Source organism: Theileria annulata, chromosome 3 (genome assembly GCF_000003225.4).
Source record: "Theileria annulata chromosome 3, complete sequence, *** SEQUENCING IN PROGRESS ***".
In the NCBI taxonomy this organism is placed as follows: domain Eukaryota; phylum Apicomplexa; class Aconoidasida; order Piroplasmida; family Theileriidae; genus Theileria; species Theileria annulata.
The window spans coordinates 1,244,947-1,270,341 of NC_011100.1; the positions used below are offsets into that span (position 1 = coordinate 1,244,947).

Consider the following 25,395-nt stretch of genomic DNA (forward strand, 5'->3'; position numbering starts at 1 on the left):
ACAACGTCTGACGGTACGGATGAATTGATTGATAAGTTGAAAAGGGGATTAATGACTAATAATGAAATATATTATTACTACCAAGTCTGGCTATGTATTTTCAAAGGTTCAGTACGATGGTAAAGAGGTATGGAAAAAGAATACAACTATACGTCCTACCCGTATATTTATAAAACTAAACGAATCTTATTTAATTATTTCAACTTCGGATGGTGACACTTTGTATTATCAATATGCTAATAAGAAATGGACTCTTCGAACTGATAAAAATACTGATGCAGTTGAAACCGAAACTGATCAGTTAATCAAAAAATTAAGAGAAAATGGCGATACTGAGATAGCTGACTTAGTAGAAAAATTAAAAAAGATAAAGACTCAATGTCACCTATAAATACAAATCTTCAAGGGAGTTCATCATAACAATTCCTGAATTATATGTAAAAACAATTCCAATAACTTTAAAGTTGTGATTTAATTTTAAATAATGTTTGTGATGTTTTAACTAATGTATAAAATAATTATGAAATAATTGTTATATTTGGTTTAATAAATAACTACTTAAATAATAAAGTAAGAATATTTCATGTTATCATATATCTACAAATAAAACCAATATTTTGTATATAATACGAGTAATTTTAGGTTTGATTATTTTATGCTATATCATCTGTAGATGAGTAACAACCTATTTTGCATAATTGTTTGAACCAGTTGATATCACACAGATTTGCTAGCACTGTTGTCAAACCCATTTAATCCAAACTTCCTTCATACATTAAGTATATTATTCTTAACCTGGTAAAACCAATCCTCTAATATATATATACTCTTAAGAGTATATATTCATCTCTTCTCTAATACTACCCATACCCATACTAACAATACATGTTATCTTAACCAGGATGATTATTTCCATAGTTGAACAACATAAACACTCAAGACTACTCCTAATATACCCAAACAATAGGTTATTTATAATATATTTATTTGCACACAAATTACTGTATACTCCTAACACTAATCTATAACATATACACTGGTACCTAGACTAATATACTAACTCTATATAGTATATAGTAATTAAGTGATTGAAGTGACTGGCTATAACTAATCTACTACATCTATATAGTATATACTAATTATGTAACTGAAGTGACTAGATAACTAATATACTATACTAACGCTAACTCAAAGTACAGTGAATAATGCACCCAGAGCACTAAGGAGTAACACTGGTTGAATATGGTCCAGTACCTATAACAGTAAGAGTAACTAAGGGAGTACTTAGGTAGCACAAATAACTAATATAGTACCAGTCGAGAAACTACCTAGGTAATTAAGTAATAACTATAGTATCTATAACTAAGGGAACACCTAACCTACTATCACAGTTAACTAAGGACTCCTAGTGACACCTTGGTCAACCCCTACGGGTTAACCAATGCTAACCCCTAATGAGACCCCTTATCTACCAAAGTGACCAACTCACTCACCACCCCTAACACAATCACTACCTTCATACAAACCCAGACACCACTCAACTCCATCAACCTATAACCATTCATCAACATATACACAAGCAAATATAATACCACAAACACACACACAAACACAAACATACATACATACAAGACCAATACATACATGAAATGTCTAACATATAACATACATATGAAGATTAAATTAACTCATTCTTTTGAATACATAAAAGTAAATCTCTACGTAAATCAGTTGTAAACAATGATCTAAGATTATGATTAGTTATTTTGCTGGCTCTTTTACACCAATAGCAGAACGCGTTCCATTTAGTCATACCTTCTGTGGGCCAATGAGCAGGATCATGACTTTTATATTCTATAATGTATCCCTCTGAATAAAGAGCTAGGAAGACCATAAGGAATGCACCTATCATTTGAGCTAACACTGTCCATTCAGCTGCATTACCTATCATACCAGCGAATCCCACAGCTAGTGAGATCTCATGACACATATAAAATGTAATACTCAAGGCTGTAGACATCTTAGGTTGGTTAACGATAGACCTAGATAGTGAGGAGTCTCTATAATGTAGTGAATAAATGAATATATAGGCTAGAATGATCATAATAGGAACCACAAGATCAAAGATATGCCAGAATGAACCATCACCTCCTGAATTATCAGGGGACCATTCACATAGTGGAGACCTAGGATCTTTCCACCCAGCAGTCCTCCTTAGGATGGCAACTATTACCGGTGGAAATATGGTGGCTATTAGAAGTACCATTTCAATCTTATCAATTAGATAGAATGGTACAATCATACCAGGTGCTATACCAGGGTAAATAGCGTAAACTATACCCATACCGACTAGGACAATAAGTAATGGAGCGATCATATATGGATTAGCATTAGTACCAGAGAATCCTTCAGCAAATACATGACCATACTGAATAGTAACAGGTTGTTCAGTTATAGCATCACCAGCATTAATCGTACCATTAGTATGTGTAAAAGTGTAACGGATATTAGACGTAGTATCCTTAACAGTATATTGCCATTTAGTAGGAGTAGTACCAATTTGGGTACCAGTAAGGGTATTAGTAGTAAGTTTACCAGTCTTTTCAGTCTCAGTACCCTTATATTTGAACTTAATAGTGTAATTAGCTCCCTCAGTAGTATAAGTAATTTCGCACATAGGATCAGCATCTGTGCAGAATCCATAGGCAACTGTCCACACGATAGCTGCCACAAATGAGATTAGTATTGCTACAATAATGTCAATTCCTACAATTAGAAAGTCACTGTCATATTTCCTTCGGTTACCAAACATGAGTGATGTAATATAGTGCATGAATGAGGTTAGAGCTGGAAAACAATTTTCACCAACAATATAGATGGGTACATGATTATAGTCAACAGCATAGACCAAAGGATTACTTATACCAAAAACAAATCCAGATACAGCAATAGTCCAATAAAATGTAGTTAGACGACCATGGTCTCCACCCGCCAAATAAACAAAAAATAATATTACGTATGTGATAAAATTTAACCATTGAGCAACTATGGAAAGAAGAATGATGGAGTTGAACTTGAGTTGTTTTGATTTGAGGCTGTTATCACCGGTGCTGCCTATGCCTTTGATTGTTAGTTTGACAGCTAGGTCCATTATGTCAACAATGATGAAACCTGGTAGACACCAAAGTTCCAAAGAACTGGCCATTCTCCTTACAAATACACTAAATAGATTCTCAGGTAATCTGAATCTAATAAGTGCATATGGAGCAGAACTATATGAGAGCCTAATATTAAGCATCATAGCAAGTCCAGCAAGAATATATGCGACCTGAAGTAATGGGCAATTGCCCCTAACATCTTCAGCAGGCTGACATCTAGAGGGACACTTATACATATTTAGCTATCACGACTGTAAGAAGTTGTAACTCCTCTATTGGTGAGTATCTATTGAGTGAATATTATCGTATTACTCTGCACATATACTTCTTGCTAATACTCTTCGAGTTAGGTGTGTTTACTATATTACAGAAATATTACTCAAAATCACAGTATCCATCAGAACAAACATTAAACTTTATCATAATAAAAAATTAGGGTTCAATTGGTAGTATCCATATAAATATTATCTCAAGTGGAATAGGGAAATTGGTAACTAATAGAAAAAGGAATTGAAACGAGCGAAAATCCACTTGAGATAATATAACAGGAGGAATCACGTTAAAGACAGAACGGACTCAAGAAGAAATGGAAAAAGGTACAGGAATATATAACCTGAAAGAGAAAAAAAACTCGCTAATATCAATACTTTTTCTAAAAGATTCTTATTTTTTTAAAATTAAATTAAAATGCTAATTCATCATTGTTATTTACGTAATGAATTAATTTATAGCATTATTATGCTAGTGAAAAATAATTAAAGTATAAAAACACGATAAAATAGGAAACAACAAGACTTAAAGATTCTGTGGGGAAGAAGGAAGAAGAAAAAATGAAAAAGATAAAAAATAAACAATTAATAAATAAAAAAAGTAATTAAAATTAATTAATAATTAAAAAGGAAAAGAATGAGTATGAAGGTAAGTAAAAAGATGTAAAAAATAGAACAATAGACAGTGGATGAAAATTTAAAATAATAATAAAGTAAAAATATAATAAAAAAATATTATTATATTATATTAAATATTTATATATTTAATAATTAAATAATAAATAAAGAAAAAATACATAATTGAAATTTTTTTATAAAATGTGCATGAAAATGAATATTTTAAAAAATAATATAAAAATATTTAAATTAAAATTATAATAAATATTAATTATAAATATTTAGATAAAAATAAGTTATAATAAAATGAAAAATATATTTATAATAGATTAATAAAATAGTTAAGATGAAAATCAATTAATATATAAATAAATATCATTAAATTAAATTTGGAAAATAATGTAATTATTTAAAATGAAAAAAGAGAGATAAAATTTAGATAATTAAAATGCATAAAGTAATTAAAATGTAAATTTGAATGATTAAAAATTATACTAGAAATATTGGTGTTAAAAATAAGAAAAAAAGAGATTCTAGAAATAAAATTGATTCTAAATTTAGTAAAAAAAAATTATAAATTAAAATTAAGAAAATTAATTAAATTATTAAAACCAAAAGTACTAATGATTAGTAAAATTGGAAGCGTTGTGCGACTACTTGGGCAAAATGTATACAAAATGTAAAATAAAAATAATAGTACAAATAAAATAATCTAAATTTAAATATAATTTGTTAGTTGTTTAAATACATAACTATTCCTAAACATAAACAAATTGAAAGAGTAGTTAAAATAGTTAGTGTGTGAGTAATTTATGGGTGTAATTCTATAGATAAATTTCTAGAATTTAAGACGTGGATTTTAAAGGAATAAAATCAAGGGGAATCTAAATTGTATATCCAAGAAGAATTGATATAGAAAAGGTAAATTTGATAGAAAATAAAATAAGAGATTGTAATTGGACCAGAAGAATAAAATGATAAACTTAAATAAAAATAACATAAATGATGAAAAATATGGTAAAATAAGATAAAATAAATAAGATAAAAGGTAAAAGTGTGGAATAAACCCAACATACAATGAAGATTTCAAAAATTAATTAGAATTAGATTAAATATTATCAGAAAAGATTAAAGAAAATTTTAAAAATAATTGAATATATAATAATAAAATTAATTTAGAAATTATGATATAAATGAAGATAAATGATTAGATGTGTGTCCCAATTAAAAAATGAAAAAAATCGAAAAATAAATTAAAAATCACTAAATAAACTATTTACAATTAAAATATAATTAATTAAAGGATAAATAAGAGCTTATTTATTCTTTATGATTCCCCATAAGAATTATTTTTACTTTCTTAAATTATTATCTATGGTTCATAGATATTACTAATAATTTCACCTTAAATACATCTATGTAAATGTAAAATATATGATATTGAGACTAGAGATTATTTGAACAAATTTTTATGTTTAATTATTGAGAATAATTAAAAATTTATGAATAACCTTAATGAATCAGCACCGTTCATTCCAGTGTATAAAACATCCTGTAACATACATAAAATAATCCTAAAAAATGACCTGGAAACTCTTAAAAACATTTTGTCAGATGGAAGCCGAGATTGCCTTAATGATTTGGACCATTTCGGAAGAACGCCATTCCACGTGGCACTTCTCACAGCAAACCCAAAGGCTTTGTATTTGCTCCTATACTATCCTCTGATTCACAACTCTGAGCTCTTTGTAACAACTGACTGGATTGATTTGGAGGAAAATTGTGATAAAGATGTGGATTTTAGAGGTAAAAAGGATTTTGACGAAAATCAGTTTTTGGAACATAAACTGAAGTCAGAACACCTTTTAAGTAGAAAATCTTCAATTTCCAGAGACTCTACACAGTTTTCGGCTGGTGAAATGGATCTAAATGACGGAATTGAGTACATATCCTCAAAGTATATCGATTACACCAAGGCGAGACTTCGAAGTCGATCACCTTCATTCTGTAGCAAAACGCACTCAGAATACTTAGATTCAGGGTTTTCAATAGATGAATGGAACTATATTTGTGAAAGCGGTCATAAAGAGGTTGAAACCCTGTACGAGGAACACTATAAACTCCTAGTGGGTGAATCCCACGAGCTTGAAACAGCAGCCAAAAACTACTCAGTAAAGTATCGCCAAATTTACGCCTTGGAACATTCCAGAAGATCGTCAAAAGAATTTAAAATAACTACCAAAATGGATAATGTTAATATGGAACTTCATTTTGTCGGAGTTCAAGAAAACAAACTTAGTTCTGAATGCAGTCCTGAAAAGGAAGAAATGATTCATAGCACTTCACTAAACAGTACAATTCAAGACACAACAAACCCTGAATCAGATTATATCTTTAGTCAAATGAATACTACCTTTTCCTTAACAGTTAATGATAATGAAGTTACGACTGGAGATAACGAAGGAACTTCTCCTGATAAGCTGAACCAAAAACTATCGTTCGAAACGTCAGAGAAGTTATACAAGGGTCTAATGCCTCTTGAAACTGTGGACTTGATTTCAACTTTTGACAAAACTTCGCCGCTTCATCTGCTTTTCTCAAACGTCTATATCTCAAGTTACCGATCAAATATGCTAAAGTGTTTTAGGATACTTTTGTGTTATTTCAACAAGTTCAACGAGTTTCAGAAGTTGTACAAATCACTGGATTATGCTCTTCATGCAGTTATGGATGGCTTTCCAGAAACAAAACAGGGATCTCCTAAATCAGCTGAGATGGGAAGAAATAAAAATAATAGTAAAAGTTTAAACGCTAACAATAATGAAAGAACGGGTTTTGATCAAAAGCTCACAAATAGGGCAAAAAATATGAGCCCTTCAAGATCAAAAAATCCTCCCGAAAGTGCACGTACTGGAATTAGGCAGAAGATGAATTGGTTGAAAAAATCCTTTAATGATGGGAAAAGGAGCATGAAAGATGATTTTAATGACTTTGAAAATGGTTTTAAAAGGCAGAAAAAATATGGTTCTCAAGGTACTCCATTGCATACTTAAAATTATCTATCCCCTCACAGGGGTACCAGTTTAAGAAAACTTATATATATAGCAATATTTTGGATCAAATTATAGTTATTTTCCCATAATTAGATGTAGTAAAACATAGTATAATTATGTGTAGGATTAAATTACCCTAATAATACATTGTGTTCTGATGTGTTGGGCATGGAACAGATACATGATGGTAGGATGAATGAGCTTTTAAACTGTAGTAATACTCAGACTTCAAATGAAAGTGATTCAATCGGACCTTATGACGAGTGTGATCTTAGGTCAAACGATCTTCATAAAATGATGACTTCGTTTATCTGGCTTAAGCCTAAAGCTTCCTGGGAAACCTTTATTAAGGACCGAGACTTTAGTAAAAGTACAATTCTACACCGGGTGTGTAATTTGAAGGATATAAACGTAGTTAAACTAATTCTAGCCTCAGGATTTTCGCCAATTGTAGTTAACGAGACAGGTGATATGCCAGTTCATCTCTCAGTTGATGCTAAGGATCCCTACACATTCCTCACAATACTACATTCTACTCTTAAACACTTATTCATACACTCATATAAAAATAATACACTTAACACCAGAAATAAGGATAATAGTCTTAATTCTGCCATAGATGGTGAAGCATTTGAATTGTTTATTAGTAGTTTGTGCAAGAGGTTAAAAGGAGGGAGTAAAAAAGGTTTTAAATGGTATCAAAGAAAAGACTCTGATGAATTTGAATGGAATTCTCCCGTGTCCATTAAAACGTTGTTTGACGAGTTTTTGATGTTGTTTGAGCAACTTGTTTGTAGAAGTATAAAGGCAAGTTCATGGGAATGTTTACTCGCTCTTTTCTCATACAATTCAGCAATCACATATCATTTGATTTCAAACCCACACTTCATGCACAGATTTATCAACTTCGCATCTATGATGAATAACAGTGGTGAGTTTCTCAATCTGGTCAACTTTGTACTCACACACCTTTTTGATAATCCCAACATCACTGCAGAGAAACATAATTACAAAAATCAAAATAAACGTATTTTTTTAGACAATTTATAATTTACTTATATACTTAAAGTTATATTCTAGAATATTTGTTAATTAGTTAAAAAATATGTATATATTGGATTAGAAGAGGAAGATTATTTTAAGGGTTATGGAATACCTCATTCTGGTTTAAGATCAAGTGTTATGAGGCCTGAATTAGGACCTAAAAACTATAATTTAGAGACAAATTCGGCCCTTTCTAGTCTAATTACACACTACAAGCGTATGTTTAAACAATTTTAATGTCAATTTAGGATCAGAGAGATTACAGGAAAATAACTTGAAAACCTGGGTAATAACTCATCCAACATGTCTTCATCATTTGGCAACACCAGAACCAACTGACGCTCCAAATAAAAGACATAGGTTAATAGTAACTTACCCTGAGAATCCAACTAGACTTGAGGTGATTATCAGCAATGACAACGGACTCTTGAGGAGTGAAACTCTTGAAAACGTTAAGCTTATTCATTCACCCCCTCCGGCCTCTATGGCTGATATTTTAAGGGTCCATGACTGGGCCTATATAGACAAGTTGTTGGAGCAAGTTCAGGTAGCCCAGAAACGCTGGATCACTAATCCTTATTGGCCTGTTTTAGCTGATGGAGATACTCCAGTTACTCCACATTCTTGGTCTGCAGCTCTTTATGCAGCTGGTTCAGGTAATTCTCAATTACATCTATTTATATAGCCCTCTTGGGACTATATTTATTTATATAATAATTCACTTTCTCCTTTAATTGTTATTATAGTATTGACTGCTATTGATGCTGTGTGTACGAACCAATGCAGGAATGCATTTTGTGCCGTGAGGCCACCAGGTCATCATCTCGGAACTTGGGGAGCCGCACAAACAAATAACTTTGAAGATGAAGATTTCGCGTATTCTTTTTACACATATAATTCATCAATTAGTTATATAGTTAAATTAGTTTGGGTTGTATAATATGAGTTAGGGCTGGATCTCAGGGGTTTTGTTTGATAAATAATGTTGCGATTGGAGCTGCTTATGCGAAGTATATGTACGCATCAAAGGGTATCCGGAGGATCGCAATTGTGGATTTTGATGTTCATCACGGCAATGGAACTGAACAAGTTGTGAGAAATATCGGACCAAAAAATGTCAAAATCAACAATACCAGCTATAAAGTCGATAACGAAGGAAATATTAACATTCAAGAACCAATTACCCAGCAAATTATAGTACTTTTTAAATTTTATTAGTCATTTGGTCTTTATCCATATTATAATATTTTACTCTTTATAAAATATTTTGTAGCATAAGAAATGGTTTGGATGGCGTGATGAAAATGATAGGGATGAGGTTTTATTCGCATCGATTCATGCTTATGATGGCACTTTTTACCCTGGTACTGGAAGGCAGAGCACTATTTACATGGAGGAGAACCGTCCTAACATAATAAACGTGGCAGTACCGCAGGGTACTACCTCGACAGAATTCAGGTCACTTTTCGAGACCAAAATTTGCCCCTACGTATACCACTTTAGACCAGATCTGATTTTAATATCAGCTGGTTTTGATGGACATTACAGGGACTCTATGAGCTGCGGATTCACCCGTTACACTGAGAAGGATTTTAATTACGTAACTGAGCTCCTGGTTACGGTGGCAAACACAGTTTGTGAAGGCAGAGTTGTTAGTGTTCTCGAGGGTGGTTATAACACTAGGCTAGGAACTTTATCACCATTTGCTAGATCAGTATTGGAACACGTTACAGCTTTAAATAATACAGGTAAAAATAGAAAATATCCATTCATGTATGGTGAAAACAGCATTAACCATCTGTTGTCACCAGTGGTTAAGACCCTCGAAGACAATGTTAAACCCCAAAATTCAGTACCAGAAACTTCTGCTGTGACAAATTCCGTTTCAAACTCTGACAGCTGGTCTTGGACGAGACAATTGAAACGAAATGCTAGCACTGAGTTGCTATTTAAGGCATACAAACTTAGAGTCAAAACTGACCTCTTGACCTCTAAACTATACTCGAGATGTTCTAAATTTTGTTACCACAAAAGACTTCTCAAACTTGATAGGACAAACATGGCAACAAAATTTGTCTTTGACTTTTACGGGAACTTATTTTTCTCATACTACTCGAAGTTTTTTTACACACTCTTCGGAATTTCACCAGCTCTCAGATCCTGCACAATTTCAGTCGATAGTTCACTCAACAATGAAAATCCTAACCTTAGCAATAGTGTAGATACTGATAATGGAGTATTTAATGGTGTTGAAATTGATGATTCACCAGTGACTCTTACTGGGATAGAAACTGAAAGAGATCCTGTTTTAAACTCTTTTGATGATTTTGTCTCTTCATACCTACAAAAACTTGATTCGATTAGTAATATCCTCCTTGATTCTACCAATACAGATACAGATAATACTCTAGGTATTGATGAGAGCTCTGTAGACGGTCCACAAGTGGTAAATCAGATTGAAGTTGGTGCTAAAGATTTGAACGAATTATTAATGGATTTGAAAGGGGCTTACTACTTTAAGGAGTCTGACAACTTAATGTCCAGGAGCAAATGGGTTGCGAACGAGAAACTCTCTGCCCTGAACAGGAACTTGGAAGTGGTAGTAAAACTTGACGATTTTTACTCAAAGTTCTCCTCTCTTTTCGATAAAGAATGCCATATTCACTAGGCTATTCTTTTAATATACTTTTAAATATTCTTTGTATATGATATTATATTTAGTTTTTAACTCATTTTTAATACAATTTGGACTTATTCTCAATGCTATTAGCCAATATAGAGCTATTAATTTTGATTACAGAGTCGTGGACAGTCTAGTTGATAAGATCAATCAACTAACTTATCCTTACCAATAAGTGATTTAAAAAACTCAGTCCTCTAGCTAGACGATTTTGTGTAATTAATAATAGTTTGTTTTAACATTTTATCCACTAAATATGATGGAACTAATGAAAAAATAACCTGGAGGTGATCTCTGTTCTAGTAAGTACTCTGCTACTAGTACTTGTAAGAAAACCCTTTGTTTGTATAGTTTCGTAGTTTCCCTTGTCGAAATCTTGTTTGTAATAATATTTATAAATCTGTATATTTTAATCCAGTTAAACTAATATTCAATTGAGCAAGTCAAATAACAATCTATATTATGTATAGTATGATATGTAAATTATGTCACTAATAAAAGATAATCTAGATGTAAGAATTTTGAACCAAAGATTATAGTGGATAATTTTTATTATTTAAAAACGAAAATAATGAACATTTATCTATTTTTTAGAATAAACTATATGTATATTTCATCAATTAATTTTATAAAGTAAGGGTCTAGATCAATATAAATGTATGTAATCTATTTTTAAACAAATTAAAACAAATTTCTACTCTAATATATGGTCTATATAAATGGGAAAGGATATGTCTTGCTACAATGTTAGTATTGTTGATCTATCATATAGATTCACATTCAAAGATTCTGTAAAGTGTAATAAAATAAAGCTGGGAGATTACGAGCTATGGAACCATTCTGATGATCCTAAGTTTGCAGATATAAAGATACTTTCCCTAGATCTTCCTACTAACAGTTTCTTAGTTTTGAAGAATCTAATTACAGCGCAAACTAATTAAATCAAAATCCACACCAATATATAATCCTCAATCTGGATATATTACCAAATGCAGTCCTCAAATTATTTGTGACCACATCATATTGTAAATTAACTGTCATTACACTAACTATTTTAATTCATTTTCACAATCGTTAATTTTGTCTCAAATTGCATTCCTTCGGATGACTCTTATTTCACTATTAGAGGTATTCCCTTAGTTATAGATTAGCTATTGATATAGAGTTATTCAGTTATAGTTATTATAGTTATTGAGTTATTTTGGTATTTCTGTTAGAGGTAGTAGATTAGTTAGTATATTAGTTGCTTTTACTATAATTAGAGTTGACATTTTCTGTTACTATATTTAGATTTGTTAGGTTTATAGTTGTTAGGTTTGGTCTTATATTTAGATTTGTTAGTTTTATAGGTTATTAAGGTTAGATTGAGTATTTTAGTGTTATTATTTTAATATAAACATTGATTAAATAATCGAATACCATAATTAATGTAGTATTGAATAAATAATCTAAGATCATAAGTATCATAATATCATAAGTATCTTGCCATTCTTAAAAATAAATTATTATCTAAATACAACTGTACTATCTAAATACATATATTATTATTAGTTATAGTATGTATTTTAGGTAAATTATTAATTAGTTATGTATCGAAAGAGACTGGCTAGATATAATCATTATTCTAAGTATTTTGATCAAGTGATTTTCAATTAAATTCTTATTAATTTTGATATTTTAGCATATTTTATTCCCCAGCCCAATATGTCTTAACAAAGAATGAGAATTTTTGTTGCATTTATAGCCTGAATGAAAAAATCTATCATATCGCTAAGTTTACTGTATTATATTACATTTTTCCATCAGTGGAATTTTGTAGAATCTCAGCCAGAAAAAACTGGTTCTACAACACCTGATTCTGCTGAGTCATCAGATACATCTTCAGTCAGTCATGTTACTCTTGACATCAACAAGACTGAGAGTACAAGTGAGTTTGACTACACCGAGTATAATGATTTTCATAAATTCAGTGCTATTCCTAGGTATGTATTCACTAAGATATCTCAAGGTAACAAGGATGTATGGGAATCTAAGGATAATATCCATGGTACTTTGGTAATGTATATTAAAAGTGTCAAATACCTCGTTGTCCTACTGGATAATAATATGTTCTTATTATTCCATCAAGATCAGTACGGTAACTGGGTCAACATCACTGCTATGAGACATGATGTTACTAAACTCAAGTTCTTTGGAGAAGGTGATACTGAACTTAAGTCATCTGATTACAAGGTTTCGTTAGTTGATCTCTTTTATGAAATCTTGTTCAATTCTGGAGTTAAATGTAAGAAGGTTAAGTATGGTAAAGATGATGTTTGGAAACATAGTGATGATCCAAATTTTGCATCACTAAAGTCATTTTCATTGGGTCTTGCATCAAACAGTTTTTTCGTCAAGAATCAGTCTGATCGACTCAAGATGATACAAAGGGCTCTTGTGGATAAGGCTGAGTCTACACCATCTGTTACTGTTACTAAGGGAACACCTAGGTCTCTCTTGACATCAACAAGACTCAGTCCACTAGTGATTTTGACTTTTCTGATCAGTTCGGCATCGTTACTTACACTCCTATTCCTGGCTATGTATTCACTAAGATATCTCAAGGTAACAAGGATGTATGGGAATCGAAAAATAATGTCTTTGGTACCGAATTAATGTATATTAAAAGTGTCGAATTCCTCGTTGTCTTACTGATTGATGATATGTTCTTACTATTCCATCTGGATAATAACGATTGGCACGATGTAACATCTAAGAGACATGATGTTAGTAAACTTAAATTAATTGGTGAGAATGATGTTTTACTCAAACCATCGCAAAGAACTGTAACAATTGATGATCACTCATTTCATTATTTATTTCATGATGGAGTTAAATTTCACACCGTGAAGTATGATGATCTTGATGTTTGGTCACACACTGATGATACTAAGTCTCAGATATAAAGTCACTTTCACTAGGTATTGCATCAAATAAATTCTATGTTACCAATTCGTAAGATCAGACCAAACAAGTAGGAGTCAAGTTAGCCCTTGATGTTAATGCTAATCAGTCTACCGATCAGTTCGACCACTGACCATAATGGAGTCATCACTTATACACCTAAGCCTGGGAATGTATTCAGTAAGCTTGTGGATGGAGCCACTGATATCTGGGAGTCCAAGCCTGGTTTGTATGGTACCTTGGTCAGGACTATGACTAGCAATGGTGTTAGATACCTAGCTGTCCTTTTGGATAATAATATGTTCAAGCTATTCAAACTAGACGATGACAACTGGAAGGATATCACTACTAAGAGGTATGATGTTTCTAACCTTAAATTCCTTGGAGAGAGTGATACTGAACTCACCAAGAAAGATTACGCAGTAACCTTAACTGACGACATGTATGAATACAAGTTCAATGATGGAGTCAACTGTAGAAAGATCACATATAATGATATGCCAGTTTGGAAACACACTGACGACCCCAACTTCTCTGAGATAAGGTCACTTTCCCTGGATCTTCCAAGAAACAAGTTCTTAGTTATGAAGAATCTAACTAATTACAGCACAAACTAATTAGATCAAAATCTGAAATCAAGTATGAGAAAACGGATAAAATTAAGGAATCCAAATTTATTCCCATTACATATGCTCATACACCTCTACAACCTGAAACTAAGGAAATTCGTGCTGGTGAAATAGCCCATATAGTTTAGGCAAGATTGAACACATTCTTTATAAATTCATGATAGAAGAGACGAATGTTTGGATGGTTGATGATATAAAACATTAATTTGAAAATGTGTATAAATCACACTTAAATTAAATGAAATGTAGAATCTTATACCAAAAGACTGTTTAATTTTCAACTAACTCATAATATGATCCAATTTACAAATGTAATAAAAAATTAATATATATTTACCAATATTATAGTTATTTCATGATATACCAGAATTTATGGTTATATTATTTTTCTTTTACTCGTCATGTTACACTATAAAATCAGTGTAATTATTATATCAATCGTTAGATGTAGAATTTTATATACCAGAAGTATAATTTTACATTAAACTGTTAAATGAGATTATCTTTCAAGGTTCTTGGGAGTACTATAGAGAAGAATATTGAAAGGGTAATACAGAACAGAATCAACACTCCTCAGTTTCACATCAACAGAACCCGTAAATATCTACTTATTTTATCTTAATATTTTCTATATCTTCTGTTTCAACAATTTTTCAGTATCTGACAATCTCGCAGTTTTTGTAATGTACAGGAATAATGGAAATTTGGCATTTACACACGTCCGAAAAGTGAAAGGAAACAAATATATTTTAAAGGAACAGCTTCAACAAATAGTTGGTAATTCTCCAATTAAAGTCCATAAAAATCATTTCATAATTCAAGGGAATCACAAGCATAAAATTAAGGAGGTAGGGATTAATATATATTTCAAAATTTTAATTAAATTAGTACCTAAAGGGGATAGGATTCTAATAACTAATAATAAATAAAATGACAAAGAATCTCAAATTTAACTTCCAGGTTAGAACTATCGATTTCTGTAAATTGTATAATATATTTCTTCAGGGGGTAGATGGGCTGTTAATTACTTCTGGATTCTTTTTTATCTCACTAACTTTTATGATAATCTCATGGATTCTATATGGTGAAACCATAACCGACTTTTATAAACAGCATGTATCACCTGATTTTTCAGAAAATCACGTCAAGAGGGAATAAACTAAAAGTTTCCCGCAAAACCACATCAATGTTTCTATTTTAAAATTTTATAATCGTTATGTTTTACACATTATAAATTTTATTGTACTATAATTTATATGTTACCTTTTTGAACCCTATCGTGTATCGTTCCTCATAATTCTATTAGAGCCCACAATTTATTTAATTTTCAATTTTTTCTATTTTTTTGAAACTTAATTTCACTATGTTAACCCTCAATAAAACTACATTTAATACGTCTGTGATTCACAAACTTTGGGCTGATAGTCCTGGATTTAAATTTCAAAGGTTTTACAACTCCCATTTCTTTCCATCATCTTCTTTACCAACTATTAGTTTTAACCTAAATAAATCTTATCCACTGACACAATCCAATGATTCCGAACCTTCACTAAATCAACTGAATTTAACTTTTAATTACCCCAAGAAAAATTTATTTAAGACCAGTTACAGGACATTTTCAGGAGCCGCCTCCAAAGACGAAACCGCACCTTCGTTTAGAAATGAAACAAAACCAAAGTTTTACGCCCCGTATATATTTGAGGAAGTTACTACTCCCAGAGGCGGAGGACCTATTTACTGGAAAATGAGGATGTTTTTTATGAAATTGAAGCGGAGGATGCTTATGAGATCAAGGGAACGGAGGTGGAACTGGGACATTTTACGAGCTGCCTTTGCTGGAGTCCCAAAGTATTCATACGACCCCAAAATTAACCAATGGATACCGCTCATGGATAACGAGGAGTGGGGAGGTCTAGGAGGAAGATTTTGGATACAGTTTTCCAACGTGATTCTATTCAACTTCCTCCTCGCTTTTCTTCTCTACTTTTCCTGGTACAGAATAGTAGCAAACAACAAGCACAACGTATTCGCTAGGTGGAGGAACCGTGATGAGGACGATTAATTTTAAACACTAATAATTTTATATTCCCATATTTAACTGTTATATTGATATTATTTAACTATATGTACTAGTATTTAAGAAATATATGTTCTGGGATGCCGCTGATGGTCCAATTTACAAATGCAGTAAAAGATTAATATTTTAAGATCCTTTCACACAAAGTACATGGCAAGTGAAAGTAATAAGTGAAGAACGACTAGAATAAAATCAATATTAGACATAGGTTCTCTTGGCCATAATGGTGTAAAAGTCATCAAATGAAAGTTGACCATCACCGTTAGAATCAGCCCTGTTAATCATATCTCTGAGTTCATCGTCAGTAAGTGATTCCCCAAGCTCAGTTACAACCTTTTTCAAGTTCCTGAAAGTTATAGAACCAGTATTATCGTCGTCAAATAGGTTAAAAATACGTCTAATTCCCTCCTTACTGTCTCTATTACCCTAATAAACATGAAAGTAAAATATGTCTGAAAGTATGTAAAAAATATAAAAATACCAGTTTCATGGTAATGACATCTAAGAAATCATTAAAATTAACAGTGGATGATCCCATCTTTTCCAAATCGCTGATAATCTGATACACAAGGGGATTTTTCTTATCAATACCAAGGCTCTGCATAGCGCATTTTATCTCCTTGGGATCAACAGTTCCTAAAAATAATTTAAAACTCAAAAAATTAGATTTACTTAAACAATGAGCTCGGTTTGTTTAAGTAAAGGTTTGATATACATATGATAATATGAATAAAGTATATAGTGTAATATCAAATAGATGAAACTGAATGAAATAGTATTACCGGTTCCTTCGGTATCGAAAAGATTAAAGGCTTCCTGTATTTCGTAAACTTCATCATCGGTTAATCCGTTGTATTCATTGGGTCCTTCAGAAAGGTAATCTCTTCGGTTGAAAACCATAATAATTACAATATTTTTAAAATTTTTAAACAAATTACAAATCAAATAATATAAGGTGTAATGAAAAAATTAAAATGTGTTTGTCCCCATCAGGGAAGGGCCATGTTGATTACAAAATAAGGTTTTTGTGGGTTTAAACCATCATGAAACGTGTTCATTCTTCCATTCAAAATCACATAAATTAATTTATAGATATTTGGAAGGTTAAGATGAAAGGTGTGTAAGTTAGCATTCCCACTTATTAATAGATTTAAACCATCCAATATGAATGACCCAAAAATGCTTAGATTTTCTCTCCAAACCCTCCTTTCCTTATTCATTAATTTCATTTGTTATATATAACCCGGAGCTTTGTGTTTCTATGGTTTAATATCTTTATTTGAAGTTGAGTGATGTAAATTTAACAGAACATAAATGATTATCTAGTTAAATCCTAAATATTATAGAGTGTTAAGGTATAAAAAAATATCATCATGTATACTAATTTATTATAAATAAGTAATAAAACTGGGAATAATATACGAAACTAGGGTCTACGGTTCTGTCTGCTGATCTCTGGGTTCTAGTACATTTTCACAGTTTTTTCTCCAGAATCACACTAATCTTGACCATTTTTCCAATTTCTGAAATTCTGACAAACTATAATGTACTGCCTGGTTTAAGGCTATGATAGATTAGAGTACTGAGTATTAGAATTTAATTTTCCTGGTAATTGGTTTTATAAAGTAACGAATAGGAATCTGTGAATTGTTACAGAATTCATTGAAACAAAATCTTTTAAACCTGGCACTTTTATAAAGAGAAGTTAACTCATTTTAAGCAGTTTGAACAAAATTGATCTTAAAATTAAATTAAAGGGAAGAATTGTGTACTTCTATATTCTGGTAGAGTCAAAAGTTCAACTAATATCTTCCTTTGAGTATCGCAGGATTTAGTATCTAAGTGTAAATCTATTTAGATTATAAAAAATAGTGACAAATCCAATAATTAAAGAATATTATAGGCTAAAATTATTATTTAATGTAAATGTCGTGATGCATTCATAGTTACAGTTGAACCAATTATTAAAACTAAAATAGCCATTTGAAAATGTAATTGCTATACAAAAATATTATAGATATATTTAAAAATTAAAAATAAATTCTCTGTTTTTACCACTTCATAGGGTTTATTTTCGGAGTGTTATTCTCAATTTATATTTTAAAAATGTTTGAGCTTTTATATGTTTTACTCTGTAAATTTAAAGCACTAAATCCAAAATCTAATGATTACACACAATGAAGAAGTGGATTAAGACCAAAGTAAACGAAATCGGCGAAAAAGCCGTGGATTCTATGGTTAATTTAATCTTCTCAAAAAATGACACACCAATAAATTATTTCAACCAGGTAATTATACTCCATAAAACTTTCAATTAAATACAACTAATCAAAATTTCATCCCTAAAGTCCAAATTAATATCTTCCATATAATTATTAAGTTTCACAAATGATTTTTAGAATCCCCTTATTAATGCAATAACAAAGAGTGTAAACTCTCGCTTTGCAGTGAAACAGTCAAACACCAAGCTGGTGGATGACAATTTGGAGAGGTACCCAGCAATTTGTAACTTTGATCTTCTAATCACTGAAGGAATATTCCTGCTGGTTTCAGACGGGAGTATGGCACACACCAAGTATTTTTCAAACATAAACAGAGCAACGTCCTCCAAAAGCAGCTCAGCAACATCCAACATATCACTCTCAAATTTGGATAGTCTTCGTGAATCAGAACAAACAGATAACTCAGTAATGGGCCCAATAAGGCATACAATGATGGTTGATGAGAAAAAGAATAGAATCGAGTTTGATTCAGTGGGACCAGTAAAACCGAATTTTTGCAAGTATAGAATAGAAATTGAGCTCAACAATAGACGTTCTTCGAGTGATAGAAGAAGTATGCAGGACGATTTTAACAGAGTCATCTTTGATTATTATTTTACAGGTAATTTACACTATTCATGTTATTTTATTAATAATACTAAATAATATATAGGCAAAGTGTATAATATAAATACGGATGTTTTAATTTCACTCTGGTGTGAACTTGACATGAACAAATGCGAATCTATTGAACAGTCTGAGCCAATTTACAAGAGGCAAATTCAGCCAAGAAAAATATCCTCAGTCCAGTGTCCATCGATTTACGCACCCAGAACTTCAACACGCTCCTACGAACCATCTGATAACACGCCTCTTGGCTCAGTACCAGACGAGTCACCCAAAACAAATTTATCGGAATTTTCAGCTGAGTTATGCTCAGGCACTGAAAACTTGTACATTAGCTCTCAGGAAACACTTTCTAATACCAAAAATACTAACTCAAATACAAACCAAGTTCCTGATAAAGAGTGTAAGGAAGAAAATGTTGATAGTAAACAACAAAGCCGTGATAATAGCCCAATATTTAGGAGAAAGAAGACTAAAAAGGAAAAGTCAAATAAGGATAAAAAGGACGTTACATACGTTTCAGATACAGAGAAAGATTCATCGGATGCGTATTTAGAGTTGATGCTAGGGAAGGAAGATAAAGATAAGTCAGATAAGGATAAGGAAAAGGATAAGAATAGTTATACCAGAAGATTGGGCAGAGCAGTCTTGTCAATACCACTTATACTCTCATCTTTTAGGTCTGAAGGATCACTAGACCTTCACGAAGACTTGAAGTTCTTAATTAAATATTCCAAAAGGGTTGTTTCGATAAATCTTGATCCTTCAAACCCAAAGGATGAACATGTAAGTGAAGCTGAACAAGATCACTCAAGCACTAATCAAACTAATTTTAATCAAAATGGTAATAAATCAGAATCGGAGAATAAAGAACTGATGAAAAAAGATAATAGTCTAAATAATAAGGAAGGTAGATATAAAATAAGAGGTTGTTTTTGGTTGCACCTGTTTCCATTCAACGAGAATAACGATTTTAAATTTCTGAGGCCGTATTGTGGATACCATTCATATGGGATGAAAAATCCTGTTGATTCCATAGGGTTCCTGCTAGTTACAGTGCAACTGACCTTTGATGTTAATCCCACACTGTTGCCGATTTTGAATAACCTAGCACCGCTAGGATACCAGTGGATTCTCCCTAAAAATTTCGAAATGATCCACTTCTACTCACTAACAGATAGACTGTATATATACATGTACAACATGCCAATTTGGATCACAAGGCTGCTTTTGGGCGGAACACAAATTGTTTTTAACCCGAATTTTGTAGACGATTGCATACGGAAGAAATTTAAAGACAAGCTTAAAACTTTTTGTAACATTAAGGATAATAGCAAAGATAATAGTGTAAAGGATGATGATAAAGAAACCCTAGAAAATAAAGGGGAAGATAATATACCCAGATTCTGTACTTATAAAGTTTTCCAACTTGACGGAATTGACCTGCTGTTCCTAATACCATTTTGGTTTCTGATTTATGAGCTGATTGTAGTTGCATGTTTCTGGAAAATCCCACTAATTCTATACCTCTTGGTTATACTGGTCATGATATACTACAAGGTGGTCATGGACCGTTTTACTGACTTTGGAGACCGTCTGAATGTTTTAAAAAATATGCAACCAAATGGAATTTTGGGCGATTTTGTGGGAGTAGGCAGAACCAAGTACAAGAGCTGTACACTCTTCACAAGTGATGACACCAAATTATATAATCTAGACGGTTGGTTAACCAGTTCAACCTCAACACCAGCAACTAGTCCAGATACAACTAGTCTCAAATGCAACAAAGTAATTAGTTCCACATCTAGGGATGAAAATAAAGAACAGAACAATGAACTAAGCCAAGAAAATGTTCCAAAGAGCCCCAAGGATACTAAATCAGAGAAAAGTAGTGAAAAGAATAACTATTCAACAAAAAGTAGTAAGTATTACCCAATGAAAGATGACAAGTTCAATAATTCGTTGTTTGAGAATCACCTGTACAAGAAGTTTAATCTGATAAATAGGTCAGGAGTTACAGCCACAGACTCTTTAGTATCAACGCCTTTTGGAAAATACAAGTTAAATTTCCTGGGGCTGGGAGAAGAGTATCCAATTTTTTTTGACGATTTTGCAGATTTTGATCTGAAAGAACTAGTGAAGGACGTTTTGTTATCCCTCAAGTTCATCCAGAGACTGCTTGGTTACATTTGTATCACCTCCGAAAAGCTAAGATTCTCACTAGATACAGGCTTTTATCAGACTACTGTTCTAACAGTGTTCTTCTTGTCTGTGACCCTTCTTCCCCTTGCTCTGTTTTTAAAATTACTTTCAAGGTTTTCTTTACGCACCTTTAGATTCACAATCTTTCTTTCATTTCTTTACATGTGCATGAAAAGGCATTTCAAACTCATGTTATCTGACCTTTTATACCTTTCCAGAAAGGCTAGAAACTTCCCGACAAGTCGTTCTGAAAACAGAAACAAAGTTGATAATACCAACTTGAGTCTGTTCGGTGATATGTTTGGTTATCCTCTGAAGGTGGTTAGGAATATCCTTTGGTTTATTCCTGAATTTTACAAGAATTGGTTCAAAGGATTACCTGACCACAGGGAAATTGACCATAGAAAGATTTGCGCTTTACAGGCCCTTCCCTCTCTCTGTCACTTATTACCAAAGGAGCATGAAATTGACTGGAAGTATTACAGGCGTCAGTTCAAAAGCCACTACAAAGTGTTTGGGAACAGCTCGAACATTACAGGATTTGACCTCAAAATCTATGCAAAGTGTAAATCACTCATTGAAAGGACTATTCTTGAAGAGTACCTTTCCAATAATTTGCCATCTGATTTATCTGGCGATTGAGCTAATTTTGTACCAATTCACACACCTAACACCATTCACTGTTTTAATTTTAATTTTAATTTGTAATATTAGAATTTTACAAGATAATTAGTGTTCATTTCATTTAATGTATTTTGGGTAACATTTTAAAGTATTGAATTTTGGATTCCACACATTTGGATTCTTTAAAGCATATTTTGGCTACAAAAACCCAAATATAATCATCATAAATGTCAATTTCTTGTAAAATGGATACAGCAATCACTGACCTTAGAGGAATCTTGTCATTTTTGTTTCTAAGGCCCAGGAAACTATCGCTCAGACAAGATCGCAGATGGTATTATTCACTAGCCACATACATAGTAGATATATTATTTTAATACAATATTCATGTGGTTTAAACCTTCTTGTGCTTATTAATCGATGTTTAGTAGTAAGAAGGAGTATAGAAATAAAAGGCACAAATATGGCTACAATTACAAATGGCTCGGGAGTTAGTAGGTCCATTTCCTCTTTTTAACACTCGGGATTCTGTAAAGTAGACTTCTTGGAACAAACACATTGATGTTCCTGGGACTCTTCTCTTCTCCACTATGATCTATGTTAGCATCTATGTTACACTCCAGCTCCTGTATTCTTTCTCCAAGCTCTGGATAGTACAAGGATAACTTTTCGACGCTCATCTTTAATTTCTAATAAATTACATTATACCATATATATAACTAAGTATATAGGAAGGTACATATAACTGTGTCAAGTTGTTTATATCCTTAAGGTTGATGTTCTCCAGCAATGAGTTGAGGAATTTAGCGTTATCATAGGGCACTTTGGAGCTTGAAATAATCAGTTTCAACGACGTATCACTGTTAATATCACGCTTCAATAACTCTTTCCCAATTATACCCAGACAATATCTGATGGTTAACCTTCCCACACTGTTGCCTCCTTGTGCTGGTTGACTACCAGATACAGTTGTGTGGATATTACTGAGTTTGGACAGTGAGTTGAAAACCGTCACTAGATCATGGGTTTTGAAATCTGATAAAACTTCCTCCTTGATCAATATGACTAGTAACACCTGAAACAAGTTTTCATTCAAGTGTGATCCGTGTAGTAGACTAAATCTAGAATAGCTCTTCAAAAGATTTGATAAAACACACGGATCTAAAATACTATCACCGTCAAGTGATGAAAGTAAGGAATTATACAGTCTTTTGATAAAACTTCTGTTATTGTAGTTCACCTTCGACAAGTTGATTAGAACCTTGTTGGCATCATCTAAACTCAACTCGTATCTCTTCAAATGTTCAACCACAACGTCTATCAGGGGTACGTATCTTCTTCCCACGCCCACAATCACTAACAAGTTTATGCAATCATTTAAGCTAAGTTCTAAATTATCTTCAACTTCGTCCAAGGAGCTAAACCCACTTTTGGTAATTCTGTCACTCAACTTTTCAAAGAAGTTCGAGTCGTCGAAGTGTATATATTTAGTAAAAAGCAAAATAACCTCGGACAAACCAACCTTGTTAAAAAATTCAAGCTCATTCATACGTTTGAACACTGTCCTGCAAAGCTCTGATTTTACCAAAGCCAAGTGATAACAGAGGTCAACCATCTGCGGAATAGTAAACATATCCAAGTCTAAACTCCCAATACAATCTTCTACTTGATTCACGTAACTATAATCTATCACGCCTTTATATACTAATTTACAACAGGAACATATATAATTTGTAAACTCCAACCCACTCAAACACCTATATTTGATTTCTTTCACATCATTAACTCTTGAGCCGTAAACCGTGGGCTCAGTATCAGTAGAATTATAAACTTGACTAGCTGAGTTAGTAAAAAAACGTTTAAAAGAATTATTAATAAAGTTTAAAAAGGTCTCCTCATTTGTTAAATATTCTGTTAATGGTAATTCCGATAAAGTTCTCAGTAAAATATGTTCGTTATTGGTAATTTCAAGCGCCTTCAGCCTATCTAAAATATTCTGCAGATCCAACCCAAATTCGTTCAATGTTATCAATAACATAGAGTTTTGCTTCATATCCTCAGAAATTAGTTCAATTGCCCTTCTATCAAGTTCATCTTTATTAAAATTCTGTCCGCTACTCAATACCTTCACTAACTCATAGACACTTTTTACACCACTGACACTACTATCACTGGTACCAACAGTGTTAGAAGCTCTAAAGGATGTTGTGATATAGTTCCTTTTTGCTTGAACTAAAAGATTTGAACTATTATCCTTTATATATCTGGGTTTAGGACCATTAATTAGTTGAAAAGCTCGTTGTAAACTGAAAGCGTAAAGTTTTGACTTACACAACAGCTTATGGATGAGCACCAGGGATCGAACCTTTATGAGTAACATCTATGTTATATGTCTTCATATATTCTTTTAAATCATCTAGGCTTTTGATGTTCGGCGCAAGTTCAGGTTTAGGCAGGGGTTCACCCCTTTTGTCGATAAGGAATTTATAAATTTGAGGGCAGTCCAGAAATTCCGGGAGAGAACTATCAAGTTTTTCAATGATATAATCATAAAATGTTTTCTTGTTATCAGAATCCAATTTCATATGTGGAATTGATGTTGTAAAGCCTAAACGGTTTTTAAATTAGTAAATGGGTTATATAAAGCTAATTAAAATTTTAAACAGATATAACAACATAAAATGAAAAGGGTGAGATAAACAATAACTAAAAAGAGTCTTGTGATGTTAAATTTTAATACCGTCAATATTTATTGGGAATCCTTTAAGCATTTTATCGTAATCTGGGCATTTTGTACTCTTAAATGGGATTCCAGTTTTTACGTCAAAATGGTCCCTAAAATTTTTAAATTCAAATCTGTATATGATTTCACGTAATGGAACTTCGTAGCCTAATACGTTCTGTGTAACCACGTCTGATACTACAAATTTTAGTACAAACAAAATTAAAATAGTAATCATCATTTTTAACTTTGTTATTTATTTAATGTGTGATAATATAGTTTTCTTTTTGGATCTTTCCCCACTGCAACAGCTACATAAAAAATCAATAAAAAATCAGCTGTAACTTTTAAAATCCCTTCAAATCGATAGCTAAGGGTCTATTTAACTTGTAAAATTCAAATTTAAATACACATTAAGAGATTTAGCAGTAGAATCCCATAGAACAAAATTTGTCATATTCTTTCAGAAATGATTTTAGTGAATTATG

At 32.0% G+C, this 25,395-nt stretch overlaps 12 protein-coding genes across 12 annotated transcripts, besides 17 other annotated features; 8 read left to right on the forward strand and 4 right to left on the reverse strand.

The window, feature by feature from the left end:
- Positions 1 to 61: 61 nt before the first annotated feature.
- On the forward strand, positions 62 to 391 carry TA17580 (SfiI-subtelomeric fragment related protein family member, putative; the record flags this gene model as incomplete). The annotated part of the gene is made up of 1 exon (XM_950170.1): positions 62 to 391. One exon carries the CDS (start codon positions 62 to 64, stop codon positions 389 to 391), a length of 330 nt encoding a protein of 109 aa, XP_955263.1.
- A 1,287-nt stretch (positions 392 to 1,678) lies between these two features.
- On the reverse strand, positions 1,679 to 3,394 carry TA17585 (Theileria-specific sub-telomeric protein, putative; the record flags this gene model as incomplete). The annotated part of the gene is made up of 1 exon (XM_950171.1): positions 1,679 to 3,394. The coding sequence occupies one exon, from the start codon at positions 3,392 to 3,394 to the stop codon at positions 1,679 to 1,681; it is 1,716 nt and encodes a 571-aa protein (XP_955264.1).
- Positions 1,871 to 1,930: a sequence feature (9 probable transmembrane helices predicted for TA17585 by TMHMM2.0 at aa 20-39, 112-134, 144-166, 206-228, 340-362, 375-397, 420-442, 462-484 and 489-508).
- Positions 1,943 to 2,011: a sequence feature (9 probable transmembrane helices predicted for TA17585 by TMHMM2.0 at aa 20-39, 112-134, 144-166, 206-228, 340-362, 375-397, 420-442, 462-484 and 489-508).
- Positions 2,069 to 2,137: a sequence feature (9 probable transmembrane helices predicted for TA17585 by TMHMM2.0 at aa 20-39, 112-134, 144-166, 206-228, 340-362, 375-397, 420-442, 462-484 and 489-508).
- Positions 2,204 to 2,272: a sequence feature (9 probable transmembrane helices predicted for TA17585 by TMHMM2.0 at aa 20-39, 112-134, 144-166, 206-228, 340-362, 375-397, 420-442, 462-484 and 489-508).
- Positions 2,309 to 2,377: a sequence feature (9 probable transmembrane helices predicted for TA17585 by TMHMM2.0 at aa 20-39, 112-134, 144-166, 206-228, 340-362, 375-397, 420-442, 462-484 and 489-508).
- Positions 2,711 to 2,779: a sequence feature (9 probable transmembrane helices predicted for TA17585 by TMHMM2.0 at aa 20-39, 112-134, 144-166, 206-228, 340-362, 375-397, 420-442, 462-484 and 489-508).
- Positions 2,897 to 2,965: a sequence feature (9 probable transmembrane helices predicted for TA17585 by TMHMM2.0 at aa 20-39, 112-134, 144-166, 206-228, 340-362, 375-397, 420-442, 462-484 and 489-508).
- Positions 2,993 to 3,061: a sequence feature (9 probable transmembrane helices predicted for TA17585 by TMHMM2.0 at aa 20-39, 112-134, 144-166, 206-228, 340-362, 375-397, 420-442, 462-484 and 489-508).
- Positions 3,272 to 3,394: a sequence feature (Signal anchor predicted for TA17585 by SignalP 2.0 HMM (Signal peptide probability 0.010, signal anchor probability 0.618) with cleavage site probability 0.002 between residues 41 and 42).
- Positions 3,278 to 3,337: a sequence feature (9 probable transmembrane helices predicted for TA17585 by TMHMM2.0 at aa 20-39, 112-134, 144-166, 206-228, 340-362, 375-397, 420-442, 462-484 and 489-508).
- Positions 3,395 to 5,547: 2,153 nt separating the features above from the next.
- TA17590 (histone deacetylase family protein, putative) lies at positions 5,548 to 10,810 on the forward strand (the record flags this gene model as incomplete). Its single annotated transcript, XM_950172.1, has 7 exons — positions 5,548 to 7,078; positions 7,223 to 8,125; positions 8,222 to 8,359; positions 8,391 to 8,798; positions 8,889 to 9,076; positions 9,106 to 9,339; positions 9,416 to 10,810. 7 exons carry the CDS (start codon positions 5,548 to 5,550, stop codon positions 10,808 to 10,810), a joined length of 4,797 nt encoding a protein of 1,598 aa, XP_955265.1.
- A 731-nt stretch (positions 10,811 to 11,541) lies between these two features.
- Positions 11,542 to 11,763, forward strand: TA17595 (SfiI-subtelomeric fragment related protein family member, putative; the record flags this gene model as incomplete). Its single annotated transcript, XM_950173.1, has 1 exon — positions 11,542 to 11,763. One exon carries the CDS (start codon positions 11,542 to 11,544, stop codon positions 11,761 to 11,763), a length of 222 nt encoding a protein of 73 aa, XP_955266.1.
- Positions 11,764 to 12,571: 808 nt separating this feature from the next.
- Positions 12,572 to 12,646: a sequence feature (Signal peptide predicted for TA17600 by SignalP 2.0 HMM (Signal peptide probability 0.892, signal anchor probability 0.002) with cleavage site probability 0.832 between residues 25 and 26).
- Positions 12,572 to 13,767, forward strand: TA17600 (SfiI-subtelomeric fragment related protein family member, putative; the record flags this gene model as incomplete). Its single annotated transcript, XM_950174.1, has 2 exons — positions 12,572 to 13,291; positions 13,312 to 13,767. 2 exons carry the CDS (start codon positions 12,572 to 12,574, stop codon positions 13,765 to 13,767), a joined length of 1,176 nt encoding a protein of 391 aa, XP_955267.1.
- A 90-nt stretch (positions 13,768 to 13,857) lies between these two features.
- Positions 13,858 to 14,382, forward strand: TA17605 (SfiI-subtelomeric fragment related protein family member, putative; the record flags this gene model as incomplete). The annotated part of the gene is made up of 1 exon (XM_950175.1): positions 13,858 to 14,382. One exon carries the CDS (start codon positions 13,858 to 13,860, stop codon positions 14,380 to 14,382), a length of 525 nt encoding a protein of 174 aa, XP_955268.1.
- Positions 14,383 to 15,324: 942 nt separating this feature from the next.
- Positions 15,325 to 15,480: a sequence feature (Signal anchor predicted for TA17610 by SignalP 2.0 HMM (Signal peptide probability 0.000, signal anchor probability 0.834) with cleavage site probability 0.000 between residues 52 and 53).
- Positions 15,325 to 15,552, forward strand: TA17610 (uncharacterized protein; the record flags this gene model as incomplete). The annotated part of the gene is made up of 1 exon (XM_950176.1): positions 15,325 to 15,552. One exon carries the CDS (start codon positions 15,325 to 15,327, stop codon positions 15,550 to 15,552), a length of 228 nt encoding a protein of 75 aa, XP_955269.1.
- Positions 15,409 to 15,477: a sequence feature (1 probable transmembrane helix predicted for TA17610 by TMHMM2.0 at aa 29-51).
- Positions 15,553 to 15,757: 205 nt separating the features above from the next.
- TA17615 (uncharacterized protein) lies at positions 15,758 to 16,456 on the forward strand (the record flags this gene model as incomplete). Its single annotated transcript, XM_950177.1, has 1 exon — positions 15,758 to 16,456. The coding sequence occupies one exon, from the start codon at positions 15,758 to 15,760 to the stop codon at positions 16,454 to 16,456; it is 699 nt and encodes a 232-aa protein (XP_955270.1).
- Positions 16,319 to 16,387: a sequence feature (1 probable transmembrane helix predicted for TA17615 by TMHMM2.0 at aa 188-210).
- Positions 16,457 to 16,669: 213 nt separating the features above from the next.
- On the reverse strand, positions 16,670 to 17,371 carry TA17720 (centrin, putative; the record flags this gene model as incomplete). The annotated part of the gene is made up of 3 exons (XM_950178.1): positions 16,670 to 16,897; positions 16,953 to 17,107; positions 17,254 to 17,371. 3 exons carry the CDS (start codon positions 17,369 to 17,371, stop codon positions 16,670 to 16,672), a joined length of 501 nt encoding a protein of 166 aa, XP_955271.1.
- An 89-nt stretch (positions 17,372 to 17,460) lies between these two features.
- TA17775 (uncharacterized protein) lies at positions 17,461 to 17,700 on the reverse strand (the record flags this gene model as incomplete). The annotated part of the gene is made up of 1 exon (XM_950179.1): positions 17,461 to 17,700. The coding sequence occupies one exon, from the start codon at positions 17,698 to 17,700 to the stop codon at positions 17,461 to 17,463; it is 240 nt and encodes a 79-aa protein (XP_955272.1).
- A 948-nt stretch (positions 17,701 to 18,648) lies between these two features.
- TA17780 (uncharacterized protein) lies at positions 18,649 to 22,203 on the forward strand (the record flags this gene model as incomplete). The annotated part of the gene is made up of 3 exons (XM_950180.1): positions 18,649 to 18,759; positions 18,871 to 19,354; positions 19,406 to 22,203. 3 exons carry the CDS (start codon positions 18,649 to 18,651, stop codon positions 22,201 to 22,203), a joined length of 3,393 nt encoding a protein of 1,130 aa, XP_955273.1.
- Positions 20,842 to 20,910: a sequence feature (2 probable transmembrane helices predicted for TA17780 by TMHMM2.0 at aa 678-700 and 927-949).
- Positions 21,589 to 21,657: a sequence feature (2 probable transmembrane helices predicted for TA17780 by TMHMM2.0 at aa 678-700 and 927-949).
- A 473-nt stretch (positions 22,204 to 22,676) lies between the features above and the next one.
- On the reverse strand, positions 22,677 to 25,148 carry TA17885 (uncharacterized protein; the record flags this gene model as incomplete). The annotated part of the gene is made up of 4 exons (XM_950181.1): positions 22,677 to 22,874; positions 22,925 to 24,523; positions 24,564 to 24,793; positions 24,926 to 25,148. 4 exons carry the CDS (start codon positions 25,146 to 25,148, stop codon positions 22,677 to 22,679), a joined length of 2,250 nt encoding a protein of 749 aa, XP_955274.1.
- Positions 25,101 to 25,148: a sequence feature (Signal peptide predicted for TA17885 by SignalP 2.0 HMM (Signal peptide probability 0.993, signal anchor probability 0.000) with cleavage site probability 0.810 between residues 16 and 17).
- Positions 25,149 to 25,395: the final 247 nt, after the last annotated feature.